The sequence below is a fragment of the Oncorhynchus nerka genome, linkage group LG27, assembly GCF_034236695.1.
Source record: "Oncorhynchus nerka isolate Pitt River linkage group LG27, Oner_Uvic_2.0, whole genome shotgun sequence".
NCBI classification, from domain to species: Eukaryota; Metazoa; Chordata; class Actinopteri; order Salmoniformes; family Salmonidae; genus Oncorhynchus; species Oncorhynchus nerka.
In genome coordinates, this window is record NC_088422.1 from 2,188,592 (window position 1) to 2,214,774 (window position 26,183).

Genomic DNA, 26,183 nt, shown 5'->3' on the forward strand with positions numbered 1-26,183 from the left:
CACCCAGTCACTACAAAGAGACAGGCCTCCTTCCTAACTCAGTGTATCAATACACCCAGTCACTACAAAGAGACAGGCGTCCTTCCTAACTCAGTGTATCAATACACCCAGTCACTACAAAGAGACAGGCGTATCAATACACCCAGTCACTACAGAGAGACAGGTGTATCAATACACCCAGTCACTACAAAGAGACAGGCGTCCTTCCTAACTCAGTGTATCAATACACCCAGTCACTACAAAGAGACAGGCGTCCTTCCTAACTCAGTGTATCAATACACCCAGTCACTACAAAGAGACAGGCGTCCATCCTAACTCAGTGTATCAATACACCCAGTCACTACAGAGAGACAGGCGTCCTTCCTAACTCAGTGTATCAATACACCCAGTCACTACAAAGAGACAGGCGTATCAATACACCCAGTCATTACAGAGAGACAGGTGTATCAATACACCCAGTCACTACAAAGAGACAGGCGTCCTTCTTAACTCAGTGTATCAATACACCCAGTCACTACAAAGAGACAGGCGTCCTTCCTAACTCAGTGTATCAATACACCCAGTCACTACAGAGAGACAGGCGTCCTTCCTAACTCAGTGTATCAATACACCCAGTCACTACAAAGAGACAGGCGTCCTTCCTAACTCAGTGTATCAATACACCCAGTCACTACAGAGAGACAGGCGTCCTTCCTAACTCAGTGTATCAATACACCCAGTCACTACAGAGAGACAGGCGTCCTTCCTAACTCAGTGTATCAATACACCCAGTCACTACAAAGAGACAGGCGTCCATCCTAACTCAGTGTATCAATACACCCAGTCACTACAGAGAGACAGGCGTCCTTCCTAACTCAGTGTATCAATACACCCAGTCACTACAAAGAGACAGGCGTCCTTCCTAACTCAGTGTATCAATACACCCAGTCACTACAGAGAGACAGGCGTATCAATACACCCAGTCACTACAAAGAGACAGGCGTATCAATACACCCAGTCACTACAAAGAGACAGGCGTATCAATACACCCAGTCACTACAGAGAGACAGGTGTATCAATACACCCAGTCACTACAAAGAGACAGGCGTCCTTCTTAACTCAGTGTATCAATACACCCAGTCACTACAGAGACAGGCGTCCTTCCTAACTCAGTGTATCAATACACCCAGTCACTACAAAGGACAGGCGTATCAAATACACCCAGTCACTACAGAGAGGCGTCCTTCCTAACAGGCGTATCAATACACCCAGTCACTACAGATAACTCAGTGTACCCAGTCACTACAGAGAGACAGGCAGTGTATCAATACACCCAGTCACTACAAGAGAGACAGGCGTCCTTCCTAACTCAGTGTATCAATACACCCAGTCACTACAAAGAGACAGGCGTCCTTCCTAACTCAGTGTATCAATACACCCAGTCACTACAGAGAGACAGGCGTCCTTCCTAACTCAGTGTATCAATACACCCAGTCACTACAGAGAGACAGGCGTCCTTCCTAACTCAGTGTATCAATACACCCAGTCACTACAAAGAGACAGGCGTCCATCCTAACTCAGTGTATCAATACACCCAGTCACTACAGAGAGACAGGCGTCCTTCCTAACTCAGTGTATCAATACACCCAGTCACTACAGAGAGACAGGCCTCCTTCCTAACTCAGTGTATCAATACACCCAGTCACTACAGAGACAGGTGTCCTTCCTAACTCAGTCGAGGGAGGACATGATGCCAGCGGAGACTTTAAAACAGTTGAGTTTAATGACTGTGGTAGGAGAATGGATCAACGTTGTAGTTACTCCACAATATTAACCTAAATGACAGTGAAAAGGAGGAAGTCTGTACAGAATTAAAATATTCCCAAAACATGCATCCTGTTTGCAATAAGAGGCACTAAAGTAATACTGCAACAAACAAAAAAGTGGGAAAGAAATAAAAGTGTATGTCCTGAATAGAAAGTGTTACGTTTGGGGTGAATCTAACACCTCACATTACTCTGTACCACTCTTCATATGTTAAAGCATGGTGGGGGCTGAATCATGTTATGGGTATGCTTGTCAACTGCAAGGAAGATAAAAAAATAAATAAACGGAAGAGAGCTGGTTTCAGTCTGCTTTCCAACAAACAGACTAATTCACCTTTTAGCAGGACAATAACCTGGTTCAGTCTGCTTTCCACCAGACACTGGGAGACTAATTCACCTTTTAGCAGGACAATAACCGAAAACGCAAGGCCAAATATACACTGGAGTTGCTTACCAAGACAGTGTATGTTCCTGAGTGGCCGAGTTAGTTTTGACAAATCTGCTTGAAAATCTATGGCAAGACTTGAAAATGTCTGTCAAACAATGATCAACAACCAACTTGACAAAACTTGAAAAAAAAAAAAATGTAAAAGAACAAATGTGCAAATATTGTACAATCCAGCAGAGCTTAGAGACTTACCCAGAAAGACTGATTCTAACATGTATTGACTCAGGGGTAAAAATACTTATGAAAATTATTTATTTTTGTATTTTAATTTTCAATAAATTTGCACAAATGTTTAAAAATATGTTTTCACTGACATTAATGGGGTATTGTGTGTAGATGGGCAGGGGGGAGAAACATCAATTGAATCCATTCTGAATTTAGGCTGTAACATAATATTTAATCAATGGGGTAGGAATACTCCAAATGTACCGTACAATGGGGTTTTTAAACATAGTGTTGCTCCTTGAACACCTAGTTAGTTAGTAAAACAATGAGCTGCCTTGGGATGACTCCTCCTAGGTACTGACACACAACCGTTTCAAACAATCCACACCGTCAACCATAGTCCCACTTCCATGTCAGTTCATCCAATAGAAAAGGCAATCTTCTGTTCCTCATTACCTCAGATCAACGTGGAGTCTAGGTGTGGGGCGGCCACCTCAGGTCAACGTGGAGTCTGCGGGTGAGGCGGCCACCTCAGGTCAACGTGGAGTCTGCGGGTGAGGCGACCACCTCAGGTCAACGTGGAGTCTGCGGGTGAGGCGACCACCTCAGGTCAACGTGGAGTCTAGGTGTGGGGCCTCTAACTTTCTTATCCTTTCATCAACTCTGACCTACAAAGCAGGGGTCTGGCGAAAGGAATGTATATTTATTGTCCCAGTGGTGAAGGCCACAGTCTGTCCCAGTGGTGAAGGCCTATGGACATGGTGCCATTTCTGATGCAGACTTTATTACATATATAGTGCACTACTTTCTGCTGTACGGCCAAAAGTAGTGCACTATATAGGGATTAGGATTCCATTTCAGGACACAGCCAATTGAAGGTTTCTGATAGAAGGCTCCTGTGAGTGACAAGACCATCAGTCCAATGAGCTCACAGGGACCAGAGAATTAGTCCAATGAGATGATGTCTGAGATGCTGTTGGACCCTACCCCTCCCCCGGTAATAACCCCAGTTTGGTAAGCAGAGGTGGAGAAGAGGTGGGAACTGGTGTCGTATTGGCTAGAAGAGGACACCAGGCCGGCGCTAGTGGTGGCACCCTGCAGGCTGCTGGTCAGGTTATCCAGGAACATGGGAGCTCTGTAATGCTGCGGGTCACCTTGGATCAGCGAGAACAGATCCAGACCTAGGTGAGAGGGGGGGGCGGAAAAGATGGTGTCACACTCCTCCTCTGAACTCACAGGCCATTACCAGACATTTAGACAAAGCATGTCATAGTTTGATCGGCAGGACAGAGGTCAAAGCTTCAAACAAGGTTTGCCAGAAATACTGGTTCCAGGATTCACTTCAATGCATATTCCCTCCTGATTACGGAAACAAAGACTTACCCTGCAGGCCCGTAGGGACGGGGAGACTTACCCTGCAGGCCCGTAGGGACGGGGAGACTTACCCTGCAGGCCCGTAGGGACGGGGAGACTTACCCTGCAGGCCCGTAGGGACGGGGAGACTTACCCTGCAGGCCCGTAGGGACGGGGAGACTTACCCTGCAGGCCCGTAGGGACGGGGAGACTTACCCTGCAGGCCCGTAGGGACGGGGAGACTTACCCTGCAGGCCCGTAGGGACGGGGAGACTTACCCTGCAGGCCCGTAGGGACGGGGAGACTTACCCTGCATGTCCGTAGGGACGGTGGACAGGGTGGAGTGGTGGAAGGGGACTGTATAGTCGGCTAGTGAGTTCGTCAGGTAGGATGATGTGTCCAGGGCGTTTGGCAGGCACACCGTCGACGGCTGATAGGACAACACTCTGAGGATTAGAAACAGAGATCAGAGACACAGCTTCATCGTGTGGTTGATTTAAGGGGTCAATATGACCTCCAATCAAAGACTAGTTACACTACACCCCCCGCTAGTTACACTACACCCCCCGCTAGTTACACTACACCCCCCGCTAGTTACACTACACCCCCCGCTAGGTAACTCACCCCTTGGCGTGCACCTCCTCGGTCTTGGACATGTAGAGGCATCGCTTCTTGAGTGGCGGGTCAGGGTCCTCCTCTTCCTCCTCCTCCTCGTCGTCGTCCTCTGACGAGCTCTCTAGGGTCAGGTCGATCACGTCTGCCTTCTTATTGGTCGAGCTGGGCTCTCTGTGGGGAGGGACCACCGCACACTGACGCGCTGGAGGGGGGGCGGACGAGATTAGGGTTTAAAATGTATTAATCAACGGGTTAAACTGTAGTTAAGAAATTCTGCAATTCTATGTGTGGGGTGTTAAGTGACTCAACATGCGCTGGGAGAATTCCACAGGAAGTACTCTAACCCCGCCTTCTAACCCCGCCTTCTAACACCAGAAATGTGAATACATTGTGGCAGTTGTTAACCATGTGTAAATCCCAATACTGTGCGTTATATTACCGATATTGAAGCCAAAACATAAGAGGTGGTGCCGTGCTAAGAAGGTTAAAATCTGTGGGACACCCATTGGACATTTCCCAGTACACACGTGCCCATTATATACACTTCATAGGAGTCAGCAGGATGAAGGCACCCTGTGTGTGTGTCTACGTCTGAGGAGTGGACATGTCTCTTTATTTTTGTGCTATGGCCTAATATTTACTGTTACTACGGTTACGCCTATTGGGAATGTTCTAGAACATGTGTGCCCATTAGACATTTAGGTCATTTAGATACCATTAGACATGCACCTGTCTGGGGAGTGTTATGGTTCTGATTTTTATACGCCCGAATGTGAAACCAAACTAGAAATGAGTGCACGGCAGAAAGATAAATGGTGGCTAAATGCCAGAGGGGATGAATCATTAACATAAAGAGGAGTTACTATGGAGAATGAAACCTGTTTAAGAAGTGTCAAGGCTGGATAGGCAGTTACTTCATGAACCAGCTCAGCTTATATTACTTTAGTATAGTATATTACATCTATTATATTACATCTATTATATTATATTACTTTAGTATATTACATCTATTATAGTATATTACATCTATTATAGTATATTACATCTATTATATTACTTTAGTATATTACATATATTATAGTATATTACATCTAGTATATTACATCTATTATATTACATCTATTATATTATATTACTTTAGTATATTAGTATATTACTTTAGTATAGTATATTACATCTATTATATTACTTTAGTATATTACATCTATTCTATTATATTACATCTATTCTATTATATTACATTACATCTATTATATTACTTTAGTATATTACATCTATTATATTACTTTAGTATATTACATTACATCTATTATAGTATATTACATCTATTATATTACTTTAGTATATTACATTACATCTATTATATTACTTTAGTATATTAGTCTATTTGAACTGAGGCGCCGGTATTTGAAATATTATTGACTGAATATTTCCACAACGCTTTCTGCGAAACACGCCAAAAATTGTTTTCCTAATTTCTCTCTTTGCGATGGGTATTCCTCAACCTATCAGAATAAGATAGATGTGACATTGTATTGCCAAGAAGGATGGGGAAGTCCCGAGGGTGTTTTTCCTTCGGTCATTGTTCTCAGAGAGACCAAGAAAAAGAGCAGATAACAGAGTAGAGGCATGGGTTGGTCCAAATTCACCTTGCCACCCGAGCTCCATTGCGAGCGCTAGATTGGTAGCTGTAAGTGAATCCCTGACGCCGTTTGCGGAGGCAACGAGCCAGGTGAGTGGCAGAACAGAATTGACTGATTAAAAACCACCAGAACTCAGTAGCTACAGCCCTACAATAGATAAAAACATAGCTAAATACCAGTGAATTAAAAATGTGTCCCATCCATCTTTCTGTGCAGCTGGCTAGCAGGCCGCTAATTCACTGTCTCCTCTGTACAGCTGGCTAGCAGGCCGCTAATTCACTGTCTCTTCTGTGCAGCTGGCTAGCAGGCCGCTAATTCACTGTCTCTTCTGTGTAGCTGGCTACAGCTGTCTCTTCTGTGTAGCTGGCTAGCAGGCCGCTAATTCACTGTCTCTTCTGTGCAGCTGGCTAGCAGGCCGCTAATTCACTGTCTCTTCTGTGTAGCTGGCTAGCAGGCCGCTAATTCATGTCTCTTCTGTGTAGCTGGCTAGCAGGCCGTTAATTCAGGTCTCTTCTGTGTAGCTGGCTAGCAGGCCGTTAATTCATGTCTCTTCTGTGTAGCTGGCTAGCAGGCCGTTAATTCACTGTCTCCTCTGTACAGCTGGCTAGCAGGCCGCTAATTCAGTCTCTTCTGTGTAGCTGGCTAGCAGGCCGCTAATTCACTGTCTCTTCTGTGTAGCTGGCTAGCAGGCCGTTAATTCATGTCTCTTCTGTGTAGCTGGCTAGCAGGCCGTTAATTCATGTCTCTTCTGTGTAGCTGGCTAGCAGGCCGCTAATTCACTGTCTCTTCTGTGTAGCTGGCTAGCAGGACGCTAATTCACTGTCTCTTCTGTGTAGCTGGCTAGCAGGACGCTAATTCACTGTCTCTTCTGTGTAGCTGGCTAGCAGGACGCTAATTCACTGTCTCTTCTGTGTAGCTGGCTAGCAGGACGCTAATTCACTGTCTCTTCTGTGTAGCTGGCTAGCAGGACGCTAATTCAGGTCTCTTCTGTGTAGCTGGCTAGCAGGACGCTAATTCACTGTCTCTTCTGTGTAGCTGGCTAGCAGGACGCTAATTCACTGTCTCCAAGGCTAATTATTTGCTGCAGTTTATCCTCCCATCACCAGAGTGACTCATCAACACCAAACAGCATCACAAAGTAACCAAACTCAGGTGTCGACCTAGTTTAGACAAACTGGTATTAGACTAGTAGGCTTCTGTGTTGCTGTTTAGATTGTGAGAAAGGGTGTGGTGACCGCTGTGTGATGTGGTGGTGGTACTAGACAAAATGTATTCATTGATTTGGTGCCATTATTGACAACGGATTAACATTGAAGGTTAACGGACAGGTCAATCACTTGAAAATGAGATCTCAGAAACGGTAAATCCTGTCCTCATGAAATAAAGTGTTCCTGAAAAGCTTCTCTGAATACAAAGTACAAAAGGTTTCCTTAACACCCTACTGCACAGTATGAGTCACCACGGCGACACCGCCCTACTGCACAGTATGCGTCACCCCCCTACTGCACAGTATGAGTCACCACGGCGACACCCCCCTACTGCACAGTATGCGTCGCCCCCCTACTGCACAGTATGCGTCGCCCCCCTACTGCACAGTATGCGTCGCCCCCCCATGCGTCGCCGCCCCCACTGCACAGTATGCATCGCCCCCTACTGCACAGTATGCGTCGCCCCCTACTGGACAGTATGCGTCGCCACGGCGCCCACTGCACAGTATGCGTCGCCGCCCCCACTGCACAGTATGCGTCGCCGCCCCCTACTGCACAGTATGCGTCGCCGCCGCCCCCTACTGCACAGTATGCGTCGCCCCCCACAGTATGCCGCCCGCCCCCTACTGCACAGTGCGCGTCGCCGCCCCCCTACTGCACAGTGCGCGTCGCCCCCCCCTACTGCACAGTGCGCGTCGCCGCCCCCTACTGCACAGTGCGCGTCGCCGCCCCCTACTGCACAGTGCGCGTCGCCGCCCCCACTGCACAGTGCGCGTCGCCGCCCCCACTGCACAGTGCGCGTCGCCGCCCCCACTGCACAGTGCGCGTCGCCGCCCCCACTGCACAGTGCGCGTCGCCGCCCCCACTGCACAGTGCGTGCGCCCCCCACTGCACAGTGCGCGTCGCCCCCCCACTGCACAGTGCGCGTCGCGCCGCCAGTGCGCGTCGCCCCCCCACTGCACAGTGCGCGTCGCCCCCCCACTGCACAGTGCGCGTCGCCCCCCCCCACTGCACAGTGCACCCCCTACTGCACAGTACGCGTCACCCCCTACTGCACAGTACGCGTCACCCCCCTACTGCACAGGCGTCACCCCTACTGCACAGTACGATGTTCCAAACATATTACTCACTATGACTGCTGCAGAGATCAAATGAACCCAAACAGAGGCTCCGCCTACTGCAAGAACCTCCCCCTATCAAATGAACCCAACTGCGTATGAGTCAGGCTCTCACAGTAAGAACCTCCTATCAAATGAACCCAAACGTAAAGAACCTCCTATCAAATGAACCCAAACGTAGAGGCTCCCACCTACTGCACAGTATGAACCTCCGTCACCCACAAAGTGAACCCAAACCCTACTGCTGAGTATGAGGCTCCTCACTAAGAACCTCCTATCAAATGAACCACAATGCGTAAAGAACCCCCTCTGCTATCAAATGTTCCAAACATATTACTCACTATGACTGCTGCAGAGATCAAATGAACCCAAACAGAGGCTCCGCACTAAGAACCTCCTATCAAATGAACCCAAACGTAAAGAACCTCCTATCAAATGAACCCAAAGGTAAAGGAGGCTCCACACTGAGAACCTCCTATCAAATGAACCCAAACGTAGAGGAGGCTCCTCACTAAGAACCTCCTATCAAATGCACCCAAAGGTAAAGGAGGCTCCACACTGAGAACCTCCTATCAAATGAACCCAAACGTAAAGGAGGCTCCCCTACTGCACAGTGCGCGTCGCCGCCCCCCTACTGCACAGTGCGCGTCGCCCCCCTACTGCACAGTACGCGTCGCCCCCCTACTGCACAGTACGCGTCGCCCCCCTACTGCACAGTACGCGTCACCCCCCTACTGCACAGTACGCGTCACCCCCCTACTGCACAGTACGCGTCACCCCCCTACTGCACAGTATGCGTCACCACGGCGACACCGCCCTACTGCACAGTATGCGTCACCCCCCTACTGCACAGTATGAGTCACCCCCCTACTGCACAGTATGCGTCACCACGGCGACACCGCCCTACTGCACAGTACGAGTCACCCCCCTACTGCACAGTATGAGTCACCACGGCGACACCGCCCTACTGCACAGTACGCATCACCCCGCCACTGCACAGTATGAGTCACCACGGCGACACCGCCCTACTGCACAGTACGCGTCACCCCCCTACTGCACAGTATGAGTCACCACGGCGACACCGCCCTACTGCACAGTATGCGTCGCCCCCTACTGCACAGTACTGCACAGTATGCGCCCCCTACCACAGTATGCACTGCACAGTATGCGTCGCCCCCCTACTGCACAGTATGCGTCACCACGGCGATGTTCCAAACATATTACTCACTATGACTGCTGCAGAGATCAAATGAACCCAAATAGAGCCTCCGCACTAAGAACCTCCTATCAAATGAACCCAAACGTAAAGGAGGCTCCGCACTAAGAACCTCCTATCAAATGAACCCAAACGTAGAGGCTCCGCACTAAGAACCTCCTATCAAATGAACCCAAACGTAGAGGAGGCTCCTCACTAAGAACCTCCTATCAAATGCACCCAAACGTAGAGGCTCCGCACTAGGAACCTCCTATCAAATGAACCCAAACGTAGAGGCTCCGCACTAGGAACAGCACATCTTATCGACACTTGAAGTCAAATATTGATATAATATAGTCCAATAATAACAATAATAATAACTGACACATGGACCCCCCCCCACATCACTAGTAGATATTTACAGCAGTGACGGGCTCATTGTAAAGGCTGGAACACATGGATACCTCCATCCAATGATTAATTGTTATTCCCGATTCTATTAATATATACATCTTGACTTACGTTCTATTTTTGGGATACAGGTTGAGGACACACTGAGGGCCTCTTTCCTTGGTCTCATGGGGCACCAGGTCCCATCCTCCTGGAACTTGATCTCATCCACATCGGAACAGTCGTTCAGAATCTCCATGAACAACCTGACAGACAGAGGGACAGATCGGAACAGTCGTTCAGAATATCCATGAACAACCTGACAGACAGAGGGACAGAGTTCCATGTTCCAACAACCTTCCGTTTGACATTCCATAGAACACTACAGTTCTACACCTGTCAGAGCTGTTCTTGAACCTCGGCTAAAACACGTTAAAAGATCATTGCCGCTGCCATAACCCGGCCTGTAAAAATCAATTTATATTTTTTATTATTGAAATTAAATGCATCTAATGAGAAGTCTAACGGTAGTTTTCCCCTCACTGACCTGTCGATGAGGAGGCTCAGGTAGCAGCCTTTTTCCTCAGACAGGACAGACCCAGGTATTATGATGATAATTATTAGGAGAGAGGAACCAACCCGTCAATGATCAGGCTCTCGTAGGGGGCCTTCTTGTCACAGACAGGACAGACCCAAGTGGGCTTCTTTTCATTCATCTGCAGGTAGAGGGCTGCGTCGAAACACTGCAGGTGGGAACAGGTGAGAGCTCGACACGGCACAGTCAGACGCATCTTACCCAGCTGGAGAGATATGGGAGAGAGACGAGATATGAGAGACGAGATATGAGAGACGAGATATGAGAGACGAGATACGAGAGGATAGTGAAAGAAGTAGAAGGAGAGTTAATAAATCAGTAAATCTTTCGGCAATGAAATGATATCAAACAGACTATCAGATGCACTCGTTTCCAGCAGGTTTTACTTACAGGGCACATGAGAGACACTCTCAGACTGGTTGTAGCAATCTCACTGTCAGGGTCTGCTGTCAGCTTCTCTTTTACTGCGAGACGAAGATATCAGGGGCATTATAGATTAAACACAGTAACGTGTATGAGCACAAGCGTGTGACCATATGAGCATGTGTGTCTTGCGCGCTTACTCAGCGCTCTGGAGTGGTCTGGATTTCTGATGCCCTTCATCCTGAGCCTCTGCAGCAGTAGAGGTGAGGTGAGCTGTCTCACCAGGTACACCAACACGGAGTACGTCTGGAACAAGTCAGAAATTGAATTATACGTGTCCGTCTGAACGACATCAGGTAATGACGGCTACAATGCAGAAAGTTTCCGCTACTATAAATAAAATAATGAAGAGTACGATGATCCTCAACGTTAGTTGCTTACCTTTCCGATTTCAGGTGCCCACGTTATAGAGATCTGATTGGGTACTGCAGAGGACAATCTGACCAATGAGGTGATGTTTAGAGGTCTCCCTGGTCTCTTCTGTTCCACTCCATTTTTAGGGGGAGGGGCATAACCCTAAAACATGACAGTAGACCCTGCGTTAAACTTTTTCATGAAGTTCTTTCCTTTAAAAAAGTTGAGCTTATGCTGCGACCGTTAGTGGTAGATGGTGGCATTCTGTCGTTGCACCACACCATCACAAGAGGGAGTTCGAACGCCGATTTATCAGTCGTATAAACTGTGGAAATTAATGGAGGTGTGAATGCTTTAGTCTGAAAATCTCTCCTCTCTGCCACTAGAGTTCTGCATCAGGAAAATAATGTATTAGCTGGCGGCAGTCCTGGAGTTGAGGGGACTTGGGTAAATACAAAACGGCTCAATTACACTTGATATGTGGACTGACAATTTTGAAAAATAGGCACAGTGGGCTTTTGGTTTCTCTCCCTCTAAAAAACATAAATAAAATCACTGTAAATAACAAACGGTCTTTATTTACCACAGAGTGGAATAGTGAGTCTATATAAAAAAGTTTCTGAAACACGGGAGTCCTTTGGTGACGTTAGACTACTGATAGATGTGGTCAGAGTTGAGTTCTATTGTAAAGTTTAGCCTAATGGATGTGGTCAGAGTTGAGTTCTATTGTAAAGTTTAGCCTAATGGATGTGGTCAGAGTTGAGTTCTATTGTAAAGTTTAGCCTAATGGATGTGGTCAGAGTTGAGTTCTATTGTAAAGTTTAGCCTAATGGATGTGGTCAGAGTTGAGTTCTATTGTAAAGTTTAGCCTAATGGATGTGGTCAGAGTTGAGTTCTATTGTAAAGTTTAGCCTAATGGATGTGGTCAGAGTTGAGTTCTATTGTAAAGTTTAGCCTAATGGATGTGGTCAGAGTTGAGTTCTATTGTAAAGTTTAGCCTAATGGATGTGGTCAGAGTTGAGTTCTATTGTAAAGTTTAGCCTAATGGATGTGGTCAGAGTTGAGTTCTATTGTAAAGTTTAGCCTAATGGATGTGGTCAGAGTTGAGTTCTATTGTAAAGTTTAGCCTAATGGATGTGGTCAGAGTTGAGTTCTATTGTAAAGTTTAGCCTAATGGATGTGGTCAGAGTTGAGTTCTATTGTAAAGTTTAGCCTAATGGATGTGGTCAGAGTTGAGTTCTATTGTAAAGTTTAGCCTAATGGATGTGGTCAGAGTTGAGTTCTATTGTAAAGTTTAGCCTAATGGATGTGGTCAGAGTTGAGTTCTATTGTAAAGTTTAGCCTAATGGATGTGGTCAGAGTTGAGTTCTATTGTAAAGTTTAGCCTAATGGATGTGGTCAGAGTTGAGTTCTATTGTAAAGTTTAGCCTAATGGCCAAAAAAAAGGGCAAACTTGCAATGTATTCGATACTTAAGTACTCCAAAGATTTACATTTCTAACTCAATATCACAGACCAGATTTGCCCCAACGAAAAAATGCATCAACCCGTAGAAATATATGAATTATTAAACCTGCATTAATAAATTGTATAAAAGCCCCTTAGATATTAATATAGAGTCCACTAAAATTGTATTAAATCTACGAAGGCATGTATTGATCTGCCAGTATTTTCATTTAGAGATTCCGGTAAACTCTGATGTTTCCTACCAACATTAATTATTGGATTATTCACCATGGCAACCACAAGTTAGTATTACAAATTTAACTTATTTCTCCGTGGCTTTTGTGGAGATCAGACCGTTTTCATTTGTAGGGATGTGCATTTTGTACCAAATGGCAGTCAGAACAAACACTTCTCACTTTAATAATATCCTGTTATATTTAAATACACATTTTATTGTATGTAGAGGATTAACTTTCTTCACTAGTTATTTTTTTGAAAGCATTTTGAAAATATATATATTTTTTCATTAAGTGTAGCAGGCTGTGAACAATTGCAGACAATGTTTCCACTCTGAGAATGGTAAATTAATAAATTTATTCAATACAAAAGAAGCCATCCACCCGTGATGGGCTATCAACAGGACAATAACCTCTTGATTAATTGAGGGACTTTAAAATGTATTAAATAGATGTTTGACAGGCATGTCACTTCACCCATCTCCCTGCTTCTACACCTGCATTGCTTGCTGTTTGGGGTTTTAGGCTGGGTTTCTGTACAGCACTTTGAGATATCAGCTGATGTACGAAGGGCTATATAAATACATTTGATTTGATTTGCATAGCCCACCACATGCACCGTCTTCTAACCTCATCTGGATGGACCCATAACGAATTACTGTGGGAATAAACATCAATGAATGACAGAAATATTGGAATAAAGTAGGCTAATAAAAGGCAACAAATTGTTGCTTACTGAAACACCCAAAATCATCCAATTGTTACAATAGGATTTAAAGCAATAACCAACCCGCGTGTGGTCAACTATTTCAGCACCGTTTCGCGCTACTCTGAGACAAGCATGGTGATTGGTCTTGATAAATCAATGAGATTTTTATTTTTCACGGAATCTCTGTTTGGGTATTGGTTAGACTAGAATTAGGGTGTGGAAATGTTAGGATCATTTTGCTCTTGACTCAGTCACTTCGTAACCTAGGCCTACTCCTGACCAGGTCACGTTGTACAGCGCCATATTGACCTAATGGAAACCCTGAGGCCTACATAGGCTACTGTAAAATGCATTTTTGTTAGTCTTGGAATAGAAACACCGTAATATTAATAATTGAATTAAGCAACATTTCTAACATTATAAACACAATGAATACAATAATTTTAAAATAAATTATAATCAATCCCACAGTGTGTTCTAACAAAAAGACGATTTAAAGTCTCACAGCCAATATTAAAAACAGTCGCGAATTCTATCGCTTTAGCCGACATGTTACGGTTTATTCATTGTTTAATTAAAGGTTCCCGTTGTGATTTTTTTTTTTTTTATATAACTAAAATGCTTGACTGTATTTAAAGATATGGATGACTTGTATGCTTCATGTAGCCTTATAAAGTAGGCCTTTATGCCAATAAGTAAGTTACGCTACAACAGCTACAGTGAACAGGACTCTTAAACCTACGGCACCGAGCCATGTCAATAACGGCACTTCTCAAAGACGCCCTCTGGTGGTGGCTACAACAGCTACAGTGAACAGGACTCGTAGGGGTCCGTAGCACGCGCTCCAGCAGGTGTATCTCATTGAGCATCCCCAAAGCCAACACCTCATTCGGCCGCCTTTCGTTCCAGTACTCTGCTGCCTGTGACTGGAACGAATTGCAAAAATCGCTGAAGTTGGAGACTTTTATCTCCCTCACCAACTTCAAACATCAGCTATCTGAGCAGCTAACCGATCGCTGCAGCTGTACATAATCTATTGGTAAATAGCCCACCCATTTTCACCTACCTCATCCCCACAGTTTTTATTTATTTACTTTTCTGCTCTTTTGCACACAAATATCTCTACCTGTACATGATCATCTGATCATTTATCACTCCAGTGTTAATCTGCAATATTGTAATTATTCGCCTACCTCCTCATGCCTTTTGCACAAATTTTATATAGACCCCCCCTTTTTTTTTCTCTACTGTGTTATTGACTTGTTAATTGTTTACTCCATGTGTAACTCTGTGTTGTCTGATCACTCTGCTATGCTTTATCTTGGCCAGGTCGCAGTTGCAAATGAGAACCTGTTCTCAACTAGCCTACCTGGTTAAATAAAGGTGAAATAAAATAAAATAAAGAGTCGGCCCGAGAATTGAACCCTGTGGCACCCCCATAGAGACTGCCAGAGGACCGGACAACATGCCCTCCGATTTGACACACTGAACTCTGTCTGCAAAGTAATTGGTGAACCAGGCAAGGCAGTCATCCGAAAAGCTGAGGCTACTGAGTCTGCCGATAAGAATATGGTGATTGACAGAGTCGAAAGCCTTGGCAAGGTCGATGAAGACGGCTGCACAGTACTGTCTTTTATCGATGGCGGTTATGATGTCGTTTAGTACCTTGAGTGTGGCTGAGGTGCACCCGTGACCGGCTCGGAAACCAGATTGCATAGCGGAGAAGGTACGGTGGGATTCGAGATGGTCAATGACCTGTTTGTTGACTTGGCTTTCGAAGACCTTAGATAGGCAGGGCAGAATGGATATAGGTCTGTAACAGTTTGGGTCCAGGGTGTCCCCCCCTTTGAAGAGGGGGATGACTGCGGCAGCTTTCCAATCCTTGGGGATCTCAGACGATATGAGAGAGAGGTTGAACAGGCTGGTAATAGGAGTTGCGACAATGGCGGCGGATAGTTTCAGAAATAGAGGGTCCAGATTGTCAAGCCCAGCTGATTTATACGGGTCCAGGTTTTGCAGCACTTTCAGAACATCTGCTATCTGGATTTGGGTAAAGGAGAACCTGGAGAGGCTTGGGCGAGGAGCTGCGGGCCGAGGTAAGAGTAGCCAGGCGGAAGGCATGGCCAGCCGTTGAGAAATGCTTGTTGAAGTTTTCGATAATCATGGATTTGTCGGTGGTGACTGTGTTCCCTAGCCTCAGTGCAGTGGGCAGCTGGGAGGAGGTGCTCTTGTTCTCCATGGACTTCACAGTGTCCCAGAACTTTTTGGAGTTGGAGCTACAGGATGCAAACTTCTGCCTGAAGAAGCTGGCCTTAGCTTTCCTGACTGACTGCGTGTATTGGTTCCTGACTTCCCTGAACAGTTGCATATCGCGGGGACTGTTCGATGCTATTGCAGTCCGCCACAGGATGTTTTTGTGCTGGTCGAGGGCAGTCAGGTCTGGAGTGAACCAAGGGCTGGATCTGTTCTTAGTTCTGCATTTTTTGAACGGAGCATGCTTATCTAATATGGTGAGGAAGTTACTCTTAAAGAATGACCAGGCATCCTCAACTGACGGGATGAGGTCAATGTCCTTCCAGGATACCCGGGCCAGGTCGATTAGAAAGGCCTGCTCACAGAAGTGTTTTAGGGAGCGTTTGACAGTGATGAGGGGTGGTCGTTTGACTGCGGCACCGTAGCGGATACAGGCAATGAGGCAGTGGTCGCTGAGATCCTGGTTGAAGACAGCGGAGGTGTATTTGGAGGGCCAGTTGGTCAGGATGACGTCTATGAGGTGCCCTTGCTTACAGAGTTAGGGTTGTACCTGGTGGGTTCCTTGATGATTTGTGTGAGATTGAGGGCATCTAGCTTAGATTGTAGGACTGCCGGGGTGTTAAGCATATCCCAGTTTAGGTCACCTAACAGAACAAACTCAGAAGCTAGATGGGGGGCAATCAATTCACAAATGGTGTCCAGGGCACAGCTGGGAGCTGAGGGGGGTCGGTAGCAGGCGGCAACAGTGAGAGACTTATTTCTGGAGAGAGTAATTTTCAGAATTAGTAGCTCGACCTGTTTGGGTATGGACCTGGAAAGTATGACATTACTTTGCAGGCTATCTCTGCAGTAGACTGCGACTCCTCCCCCTTTGGCAGTTCTATCTTGACGGAAGATGTTATAGTTGGGTATGGAAATCTCTGAATTTTTGGTGGCCTTCCTGAGCCAGGATTCAGACACGGCAAGGACATCAGGGTTAGCAGAGTGTGCTAAAGCAGTGAGTAAAACAAACTTAGGGAGGAGGCTTCTAATGTTGACATGCATGAAACCAAGGCTTTTTCGATCACAGAAGTCAACAAATGAGGGTGCCTGGGGACATGCAGGGCCCGGGTTTACCTCCACATCACCCGCGGAACAGAGAAGGAGTAGTATGAGGGTCCTGCGGCTAAGGGCTATCAAAACTGGTCACCTAGAGCGTTGGGGACAGAGAATAAGAGGAGCAGGTTTCTGGGCATGGTAGAATATATTCAGGGCATAATGCACAGACAGGGGTATGGTGGGATGCGGGTACGGCGGAGGTAAGCCCAGGCACTGGGTGATGATGAGAGAGGTTTTATCTCTGGACATGCTGGTTGTAATGGGTGAGGTCACCGCATATGTGGGAGGTGGGACAAAGGAGGTATCAGGGGTGTGAGGAATAGGACTAGGGGCTCCATTGTGAACTAAAACAATGATAACTAACCTGAGCAATAGTATACAAGGCATATTGACATTTGAGAGAGACATACAGCGATGCATACAGTGAACACAGGTGTTGAATTGGGAAAGCTAGCTAAAACAGTGGGTGAGACAACAGCTAATCAGCTAGCGTAACAACAGCAGGTGAGATGGCATTGACTAGGCAACTCGGCCGACAGATAAAACAAACAAGCAGAATGGAGTACCGTGGTAATGGACAGTCCAGCGTGCATCAGCTATGTAGCCAAGTGATCAGAGTCCAGGGGGCAGCGGTGGATGGGGCAGGGGGCTGGGCTGGCGAGTGTTATCCAGGTTAAGAAAACTAACAATGACTAAATAGCTTGTAGCTAGCTAGCTGGTTAGCTTCTGGAGGTTCTTGAGTGTGTTCTAAAAATAAAGATAATAGCGATTCCGTATCACATTGGGTGAGGCAAGTTTCCGGAAGGTATAAACATTTTTTTTTTTTTTTTTAAATCGGGAAGAGATAGAGTACATATGGGCCACTGCGTTTTGGGACGCGGCGGGACGGTTAGCAGGCCTGTGCTAACAAGCTAACAGATTAGCAGGCCAGGGTAAACAAGGTAGTAGTTAGCGGACCTGGGCTAAACAAGCTAGCAGTTAGCGTGCCGAACTAGCAAGCAAGGAGATAGCGAGGGCTAGAGAGTTAGCCTTTGGAGGACGTCGCGATGGGGTGAGTCTGTTTATTCCTCTTCAAGCGGTGATATCGATAGACCGGTCGTAGTCAAGGTATTGTAGCCCAGGAGTATGCTAGGAGCTCTGGCCGGGCTAGCTTCAAGCTACGTGGGTGGAAACGCTAGCCAGGAGTAATCAACCAGGGTTGCTGTTACACTCGATGGCTAGTTGCGAGGATCCAGCTGAAGGATGTTCCGTTTGTGGTGGGAATCCGGGGGTAAAAAAATAAAAAAATAAATTAGGTCCGTTATGCTCTGGTTAGCGTCGCGTTGTTCGAACAGGCGAGAGCTTTCCGAGCTAAAGGTTAGTTGATGGTCGCTAGCATAGCTGGTAGTTAGCTGGCTAGCTTCAGTTGAGAGTGTCCGGTTCCGAAGTAAATATAACTACGTTAGGAAAGTAGCTACATTGGCGGGTTGCAGAAGAGTATTTGGAAGCTTAGGTTTAGCAAAATGTTTTAAGGATAAGCGAAGAAAAAAATATCTAAAACGAAAAAGAGACGATACGACAGGACAACTACGCCATCTTGGATTAACTTTTTTCTCTGTATATATCAATGATGTTGCTCTTGCTGCGGGCGATTCCCTGATCCACCTCTACGCAGACGACACCATTCTATATACTTTCGGCCCGTCATTGGACACTGTGCTATCTAACCTCCAAACGAGCTTCAATGCCATACAGCACTCCTTCCGTGGCCTCCAACTGCTCTTAAACGCGAGTAAAACCAAATGCATGCTTTTCAACCGATCGCTGCCTGCACCCGCATGCCCGACTAGCATCACCACCCTGGATGGTTCCGACCTTGAATATGTGGACATCTATAAGTACCTAGGTGTCTGGCTAGACTGCAAACTCTCCTTCCAGACTCATATCAAACATCTCCAATCGAAAATCAAATCAAGAGTCGGCTTTCTATTCCGCAACAAAGCCTCCTTCACTCACGCCGCCAAGCTTACCCTAGTAAAACTGACTATCCTACCGATCCTCGATTTCGGCGATGTCATCTACAAAATGGCTTCCAACACTACTCAGCAAACTGGATGCAGTCTATCATAGTGCCATCCGTTTTGTCACCAAAGCACCTTATACCACCCACCACTGCGACTTGTATGCTCTAGTCGGCTGGCCCTCGCTACATATTCGTCGCCAGACCCACTGGCTCCAGGTCATCTACAAGTCCATGCTAGGTAAAGCTCCGCCTTATCTCAGTTCACTGGTCACGATAAACACCCATCCGTAGCATGCGCTCCAGCAGGTGTATCTCACTGATCATCCCTAAAGCCAACACCTCATTTGGCCGCCTTTCGTTCCAGTACTCTGCTGCCTGTGACTGGAACGAACTGCAAAAATCGCTGAAGTTGGAGACTTTTATCTCCCTCACCAACTTCAAACATCAGCTATCCGAGCAGCTAACCGATCGCTGCAGCTGTACATAGTCTATTGGTAAATAGCCCACCCATTTTCACCTACCTCATTCCCATACTGTTTTTATACTGTTTTTTTAATTTATTTATTTATTTACTTTTCTGCTCTTTTGCACACCAATATCTCTACCTGTACATGACCATCTGATCATTTATCACCCCAGTGTTAATCTGCAAAATTGTATTATTCGCCTACCTCCTCATGCCTTTTGCACACATTGTATATAGACTGCCCATTTTTTTTTCTACTGTGTTATTGACTTGTTAATTGTTTATTCCATGTGTAACTCTGTGTTGTCTGTTCACACTGCTATGCTTTATCTTGGCCAGGTCGCAGTTGCAAATGAGAACTTGTTCTCAACTAGCCTACCTGGTTAAATAAAGGTGAAATAAAAAAATAAAAAATAAACCTACAGCACCGAGCCATGTCAATAACGGCACTTCTCAAAGACGCCCTCTGGTGGTGGCTACAACAGCTGACAGTTAAATAACGTGGAATTCTACCGCACCATGCAAGCTGTTAAAAACATTTTTTTAATTAAGTTTCTTATGTTATTCATATAACCGCATAGAAATAAAATAATGTTTATGAATTATATCAGGGCCCATATTCACAAATAGTCTCACAATAGACGGTGCTGATCTAGGATCAGTTGTTCTGTTTAGATTATAATGAACAAGATAACATGGAAAGTAGGAACCTGGTCCGAGATCAGTTGAGAAACCAGTACATACCGGAAGGGGGAACAGCTTCCCATTGACTTTAATGCAGAGACTGTTTGGGTAGTTGTCTTCTTGGGGACAACTGGTTTCTGAAAGACAGAACCTAAAAAAAGGGAGCAGAAAGACAAACATGTCCCAGAAAGCAGTTTCTTAGTAAATCTGTTCCTGGGGCTCGAGGCGTCTACATGCGCACTAGAACCACATTCATTACATTCTCACCTCAGTTGTATCTGAACCATATAGTCTCTTCTGCCGCCTGGTAAAAAGTCCCTTTAAGAAAGCACAACCAATACAATTAGAAACAGAACTACTATGGGATGCTGCAGGAAGACTCAGTAGGGTAGGAGTAGAGCGGGCGGGGTAGGAGTAGAGCGAGCGGGGTAGGAGTAGAGCGAGCAGGGTAGGAGTAGAGCGGAGTAGGAGTAGAGCAGGGGTAGGAGTAGAGCGAGCGGGGTAGGAGTAGAGCGGAGTAGAGCGGGGTAGGAGTAGAGCGGAGTAGGAGTAGAGCGGAGTAGGAGTAGAGCAGGGGTAGGAGTAGAGCAGGAGTTTTAAAGCGAAATCGAGGAGGCCATACCTGGAGATGCACACCTCCCTGACTTGTTGAGGCGTCAAGGCGAAGATGAAGTACTTATCTTGGTTGTATCTCTGAACACCACTGGCGCCTAAAAAAAAGACTTCAGATTGTGACATGATGCAAAAAAAAAAAAAAAACGACACTTCATTACAGTCTTCAGTCAGTAATGTCAAGCCTGGCCAGTATCCAGATTACCAGAAATCTATTAATGATATTGACAACAACAATCACTCGACCTATGACCTACAGGATGGTTTCACACTCAAAAAATAATAATGGAATAGACAACAAAGGGACAGATTGTGACCAACATGAACAAACGACACCTAATCAGACTCTAGCAGTAAATCATTCACGTCACCAGAAACATAAAGCCCAGTAATATGGCAGAGGTCCAAACTAGATTGATTTACCAGAGACACACTGACCCAGGCTGGAGGGTTTGACGAGGATATCCAACACGTCATAGAACGGGAGAGACTTCATCTGGACGTCTGGGTGGACCGGAGGGATGAGAGGGGCGGGCTGCTGGAGGTTCATCCTCAACTCCTTATTGGTCTCCTCGTCAAGCACCAGCGAATCACCAGACAAGACCAGTGAATCAGAGACCAGGTCAGAGTCCAGGGTCACTGAGGTCAGAACTCACCTCCTTCCTCTGCCCAGAAGAACGTTGACTTGATGGACGATAAGTCAGGAAGACTACCGCCTTGGGGATGGCACAGTTGATTCAATTCCTTGATAGTGTGCTGGACTGCAGAAGGCGTTCTTTAGGGGGTGCTTGCGACCGCCTCGTGTTTTTTAACACTTGTAGCTACGACACTCCGAAACTGGATACCATGCTCTGGAAGACATGAGGATACACATGTCAATATAAGGCAGCAATGTTCATCTGTTTAAACAGTGTAAGGAATGACGAGGCTAGTCGTCTGTTTGAACAGTGTAAGGAATGACGAGGCTAGTCGTCTGTTTAAACAGTGTAAGGAATGACGAGGCTAGTCGTCTGTTTAAACAGTGTAAGGAATGACGAGGCTAGTCGTCTGTTTAAACAGTAAGGAATGACGAGGCTAGTCGTCTGTTTGAACAGTGTAAAGAATGACGAGGCTAGTCGTCTGTTTAAACAGTAAGGAATGACGAGGCTAGTCGTCTGTTTGAACAGTGTAAAGAATGACGAGGCTAGTCGTCTGTTTAAACAGTGTAAGGAATGACGAGGCTAGTCGTCTGTTTAAACAGTAAGGAATGACGAGGCTAGTCGTCTGTTTGAACAGTGTAAAGAATGACGAGGCTAGTCGTCTGTTTGAACAGTGTAAGGAATGACGAGGCTAGTCGTCTGTTTAAACAGTGTAAGGAATGACGAGGCTAGTCGTCTGTTTGAACAGTGTAAGGAATGACGAGGCTAGTCGTCTGTTTGAACAGTGTAAGGAATGACGAGGCTAGTCGTCTGTTTGAACAGTGTAAGGAATGACGAGGCTAGTCGTCTGTTTAAACAGTGTATATGGGCCATGCTTCAGCACTGTTATGCGTGCACTTCCTTTTTTTCCCCTTACAAATCTTATTATATGTGACCGCTAAGTATCTGAAATTAGTTGAGAATAAGGCCAGAGCCATTAGACCAGATCAAACTCCAACCCTGTTCCTGGAGAGGTACCATCCTGTAGGTTTTAACTAACCCTGTTCCTGGAGAGGTACTCTCCTGTAGTTTCACACTCCAACCTGGAACAAAAACCTACAGCAGGGTAGCTCTCCAAGAACAGGGTTGGAGCAAAAACCTACAGGAGGGTATCTCTCCAAGAACAGGGTTGGAGCCCTGTCCTAACAACTGATCAACTCAGCTAGCAAACCTAGCGAGACCAATAACGCATCTGGGGTGTATTCATTACTCCTATTGTTGCAAAACATTTTGCAACAGAAACCGTTTACGGCAAACGCGGTCGAGTTCCATTTTGTTCTTAAAACAGAAGTTGTAGTTCAGTCGTGTCTCCTTTTAACCCTTTTGACGCGTACGATCACATGTTTGTGATCGTGGTTTTTTTTGTGATCAAATATGTGATTGGTACAGTAGCAACAAACAGAAAAAACACAAGTAAGCTACCTAACAGCTAGACTTGTTTACAATATACCACATCTCTAGTGAGCACAAGGGACTAATGTAATGTTGTTTAAAAAATAAAATGTGTGTCAGCTAAACGAACAGCAGCTACATTCTTTATGGTGACAGCCATGTTTGTTTTAATTTAACAAGCGAAAACTCCCTAATCCATTCACTATAATGCCGGATTCAAAAGAACCTCCGACTTCTGAGATTTCAAAATAACTGGGAAAATGTATTTGAAAGGTCGTCCAACTTGGTATTCAAACGTTCTAGAGCTCCGACCTGAAGAGCACCGATGCCATGATTTTACCTTTAAGAATGCAATGGGGGGCAAACACAGAAGTTAATCAACTTAATAAGAATAAAACCCCTGGAAATGTATTGGTCTCGCTAGGTCCACCTTCCGGAGACACCTGAAACCCCACCTCTTTAAGGAATACCTAGGATAGGATAAAGTAATCCTTCTCACCCCCCCCTCCCCCCTTAAAAGATTTAGATGCACTACTGTTCCACTGGATGTCATAAGGTGAATGCACCAATTTGTAAGTCGCTCTGGATAAGAGCGTCTGCTAAATGACTTAAATGTAAATGTATAACTGGGCTCCATGTCTGAAATAAAACAGAATCAATGTCAAATAACTTTTGTTATTCCTTGATTTGTCATGCAGTTCAGTTTTATCATTTGGCCAAATGGTTGATGGCTAGGAAAACATGATTTGACTATTTCAACAACCTTTAGCCGAATGTGTAGAATAATGTAGACTAAAAGAGCACAATTTGGGTTGTTACATTACATGGACTTTTTACCAGGAATATACTGTATAGTTAGTAATAGTTGACGTTTCTATTTGTGAACACGTTTTGGAGGGAGAACAGTAACTGGTCCACCCACGTAACATCCCGTAGATGGCGCCAACCGCATAAACATAGATTATTCTGTCTAGCTCCATTGTTTAGGATAATGTTATCTACAACCTCGCTTCACTCATACCACGGTCTCTGCATACAATATAGCTGATTACTACACGCACCATTCAATCTGATCAAACGACCTCACTTTGTTGCTTTACAGGACTTCATCCTCATTATCCTCGACCAGGCTAAAATCTCTCCAAACCATAATACTAACCGCGTTGGATGACACATCTTCCTCACTAGGTGACGACGCAGTGGTGATAAATTAAATGAATTTTAAAAATGTTGAACTAGTATTTAGGATGTCAGCCTTAGCCGGAATATGTAATAAATGCTCATACTCCGCTCACTGTTTTTAATGCCACTATTGTATCAAATCCACCGGATTTAAGGCCTCAGGTTTTACCGCTCTCACAAAGACAACCCCTCAGACAGGCTAATAGCAAAGCCTCTTTCAGATAATAATATAGATATAATAATTACAGAAGAATACTATAGATAATCACTGCTACAGGAAGAAAGTTTAATAAAGCCTCATATGAAGCAGACTACGGTATTGATACGTTGAGAGGCAAAATACAACAATCAAATTCAGGAACAGCAGCATTGAATCCCGGTACCGCGTGAAGAAACGAATCGCCCTGTCAGGACCGTAAATAACATTTCGAATTTACGCGGGACGAGTTTAATAAAATAAAAATACTGGATAAAGTCGGGATTTCACTCCACTTTAGGAGCATGGAAGAAGAGATCATTTATAGACATAGGCAAGTTTGTGCCACATACTTTGCAGACAATTCAGATTGGCATGGCAACGCATGGAAACCATACAATTAAAAATATTCTACAAACTTCCATTTATGAACCTAACAGCTTTTTAGGTAACGTTACAGCGATGAGTAAACTGTTTGTATTTTATTTTTATCTGTTTGCAAAACGTTTCGCAACAGAATCGGTGTAATACATACACCTCTGACTCGATTGGTGGCTAGTTAAACGTTGGCTAGCTCGCTAACTAGCTGCTATACAAGTTAGCTTACATGTGGCTAACTAAAGTACCTTATATTGCTTATTCTATTACAGTAATGTTTACCAAATTTAAATAATGGCGGACAAAAAAAAAAAACTTGTCTACAAGCTAAAAAATCCCCTAGAAGTACCCGGACTTATTTTATACCCATATGTAGTTAGCCAACAGCTGTCCGTATCTAGCTATGCTAATACTATGCTATGCTAATACTATGCTAATGCTATGCTAGTCCACACATTGAATGTTCATATTAGGTAACAGATAACATGCTGCCTGTTATATGCAGTAAAACAAATGTTTAACTATATTAGCTAGTTAATAAAACAATTTAGTGACTTTGGTTTTACTAACCCGATGGCTAATTGTTAGGAAGCGGCATGTTAACTAGGTAAAACAGACATGCCTCATTCCACAGTTTATACATGTTTCCCCCCACCCCTGCTACATAAAGGAAAGTCCAGCGCCTGTAAACCTTAAACGGACACGAAACATTTATTTTAAAAAACAAAATAGCGAAATCAACCCTTGTGCAGCAGCCTATCATTATATATATATATATATATATATATATTTTTTGCCTACCCGTAGCGCCTTAAATTCCGCCACTTTCTCGTCGGTCGGACCGGAGACCTCCACGTCATGTGACCGGGGGGGGTTTCTTCTTCTATGGGGTTTAACGGCGGCTGGCAGCCAATGTTTAATGGTTGCATTACCTCCACCAGCTGGAACCTGGCGGGATTAAATAAGAAAACTAAAGGTATCCCCTCAGCCCTCAAATTAAGTGGACACTCCTGATGACGTCTGACGAGTATACACTTGCAAGGCAAGGGGGGAGAGGAAGGAAGTGTGGCAAGACATCAGTAGGTTTATAATTGAACACATTTATGAAGATTGTACACTATTGTGGAGAGATGTACTGTTTGGATTCTTTACATACAATAGAAATAAGCGGAATCATGTTTATGTAATTAATTTCATTATTCTTTTGGCCACATTTCATATACACAAATGTAAATTTACAAACAGAAAACCACATTTTCGTACCCTACAAAAATAAATTGAACTGTATTTTAAGACGGTTAAATGCTCTACTAACAAAAAAGCTGTTAGAATTGTAAGTATATGCATGTCCCTTAAGGTCCTTGTGTAATTGTAATGTGATATTGTACCCCCTAGCTCGATTGTCCATTGTTTGTAATCTATGTATGCTTGTGTTCCCTCATGTGCTTTATTTATTGATTTGTTGTTAATAAAAAATAAAATAAAATAAAAAAGGGGGGAGAGGAAGGAATAGTTTTTTTTAAATGGATCCCCCTTGCCCG

General features: G+C 44.9%; 1 protein-coding gene across 2 annotated transcripts; it reads right to left on the minus strand.

Moving 5' to 3' along the window:
* Positions 1–1,740: 1,740 nt before the first annotated feature.
* LOC115122372 (E3 SUMO-protein ligase PIAS2-like) lies at positions 1,741–25,587 on the minus strand. Of its 2 annotated transcripts, none has more exons than XM_029651577.2 (13): positions 25,444–25,587; positions 21,256–21,668; positions 20,828–20,915; positions 20,473–20,523; positions 20,266–20,356; positions 11,340–11,474; positions 11,099–11,204; positions 10,926–10,999; positions 10,580–10,740; positions 10,073–10,206; positions 4,396–4,588; positions 4,081–4,217; positions 1,741–3,599 (listed from the first exon to the last, which is right to left on the minus strand). In XM_029651577.2, exons 2-13 carry the CDS (start codon positions 21,365–21,367, stop codon positions 3,364–3,366), a joined length of 1,518 nt encoding a protein of 505 aa, XP_029507437.2. In that variant the 5' UTR covers positions 21,368–21,668; positions 25,444–25,587; the 3' UTR covers positions 1,741–3,363. The 2 variants fall into 2 exon arrangements, with proteins under 2 accessions (XP_029507437.2, XP_029507436.2); XM_029651576.2 differs by having other exon boundaries at positions 21,241–21,668.
* Between the last annotated feature and the right edge of the window lie 596 nt (positions 25,588–26,183).

Excerpts from the sequence above, each read along its gene's own strand:
- LOC115122372 (XM_029651576.2), bottom strand. The coding sequence starts at position 21,367 with ATGAACCTCCAGCAGCCCGCCCCTCTCATCCCTCCGGTCCACCCAGAC. Across the intron at positions 11,475-20,265 it reads GGAAGCTGTTCCCCCTTCCG|GGTTATGCCCCTCCCCCTAA; the intron begins GTATGTACTGGT and ends GTCATGTTTTAG. Across the intron at positions 11,205-11,339 it reads GGGCACCTGAAATCGGAAAG|ACGTACTCCGTGTTGGTGTA; the intron begins GTAAGCAACTAA and ends GACTTGTTCCAG.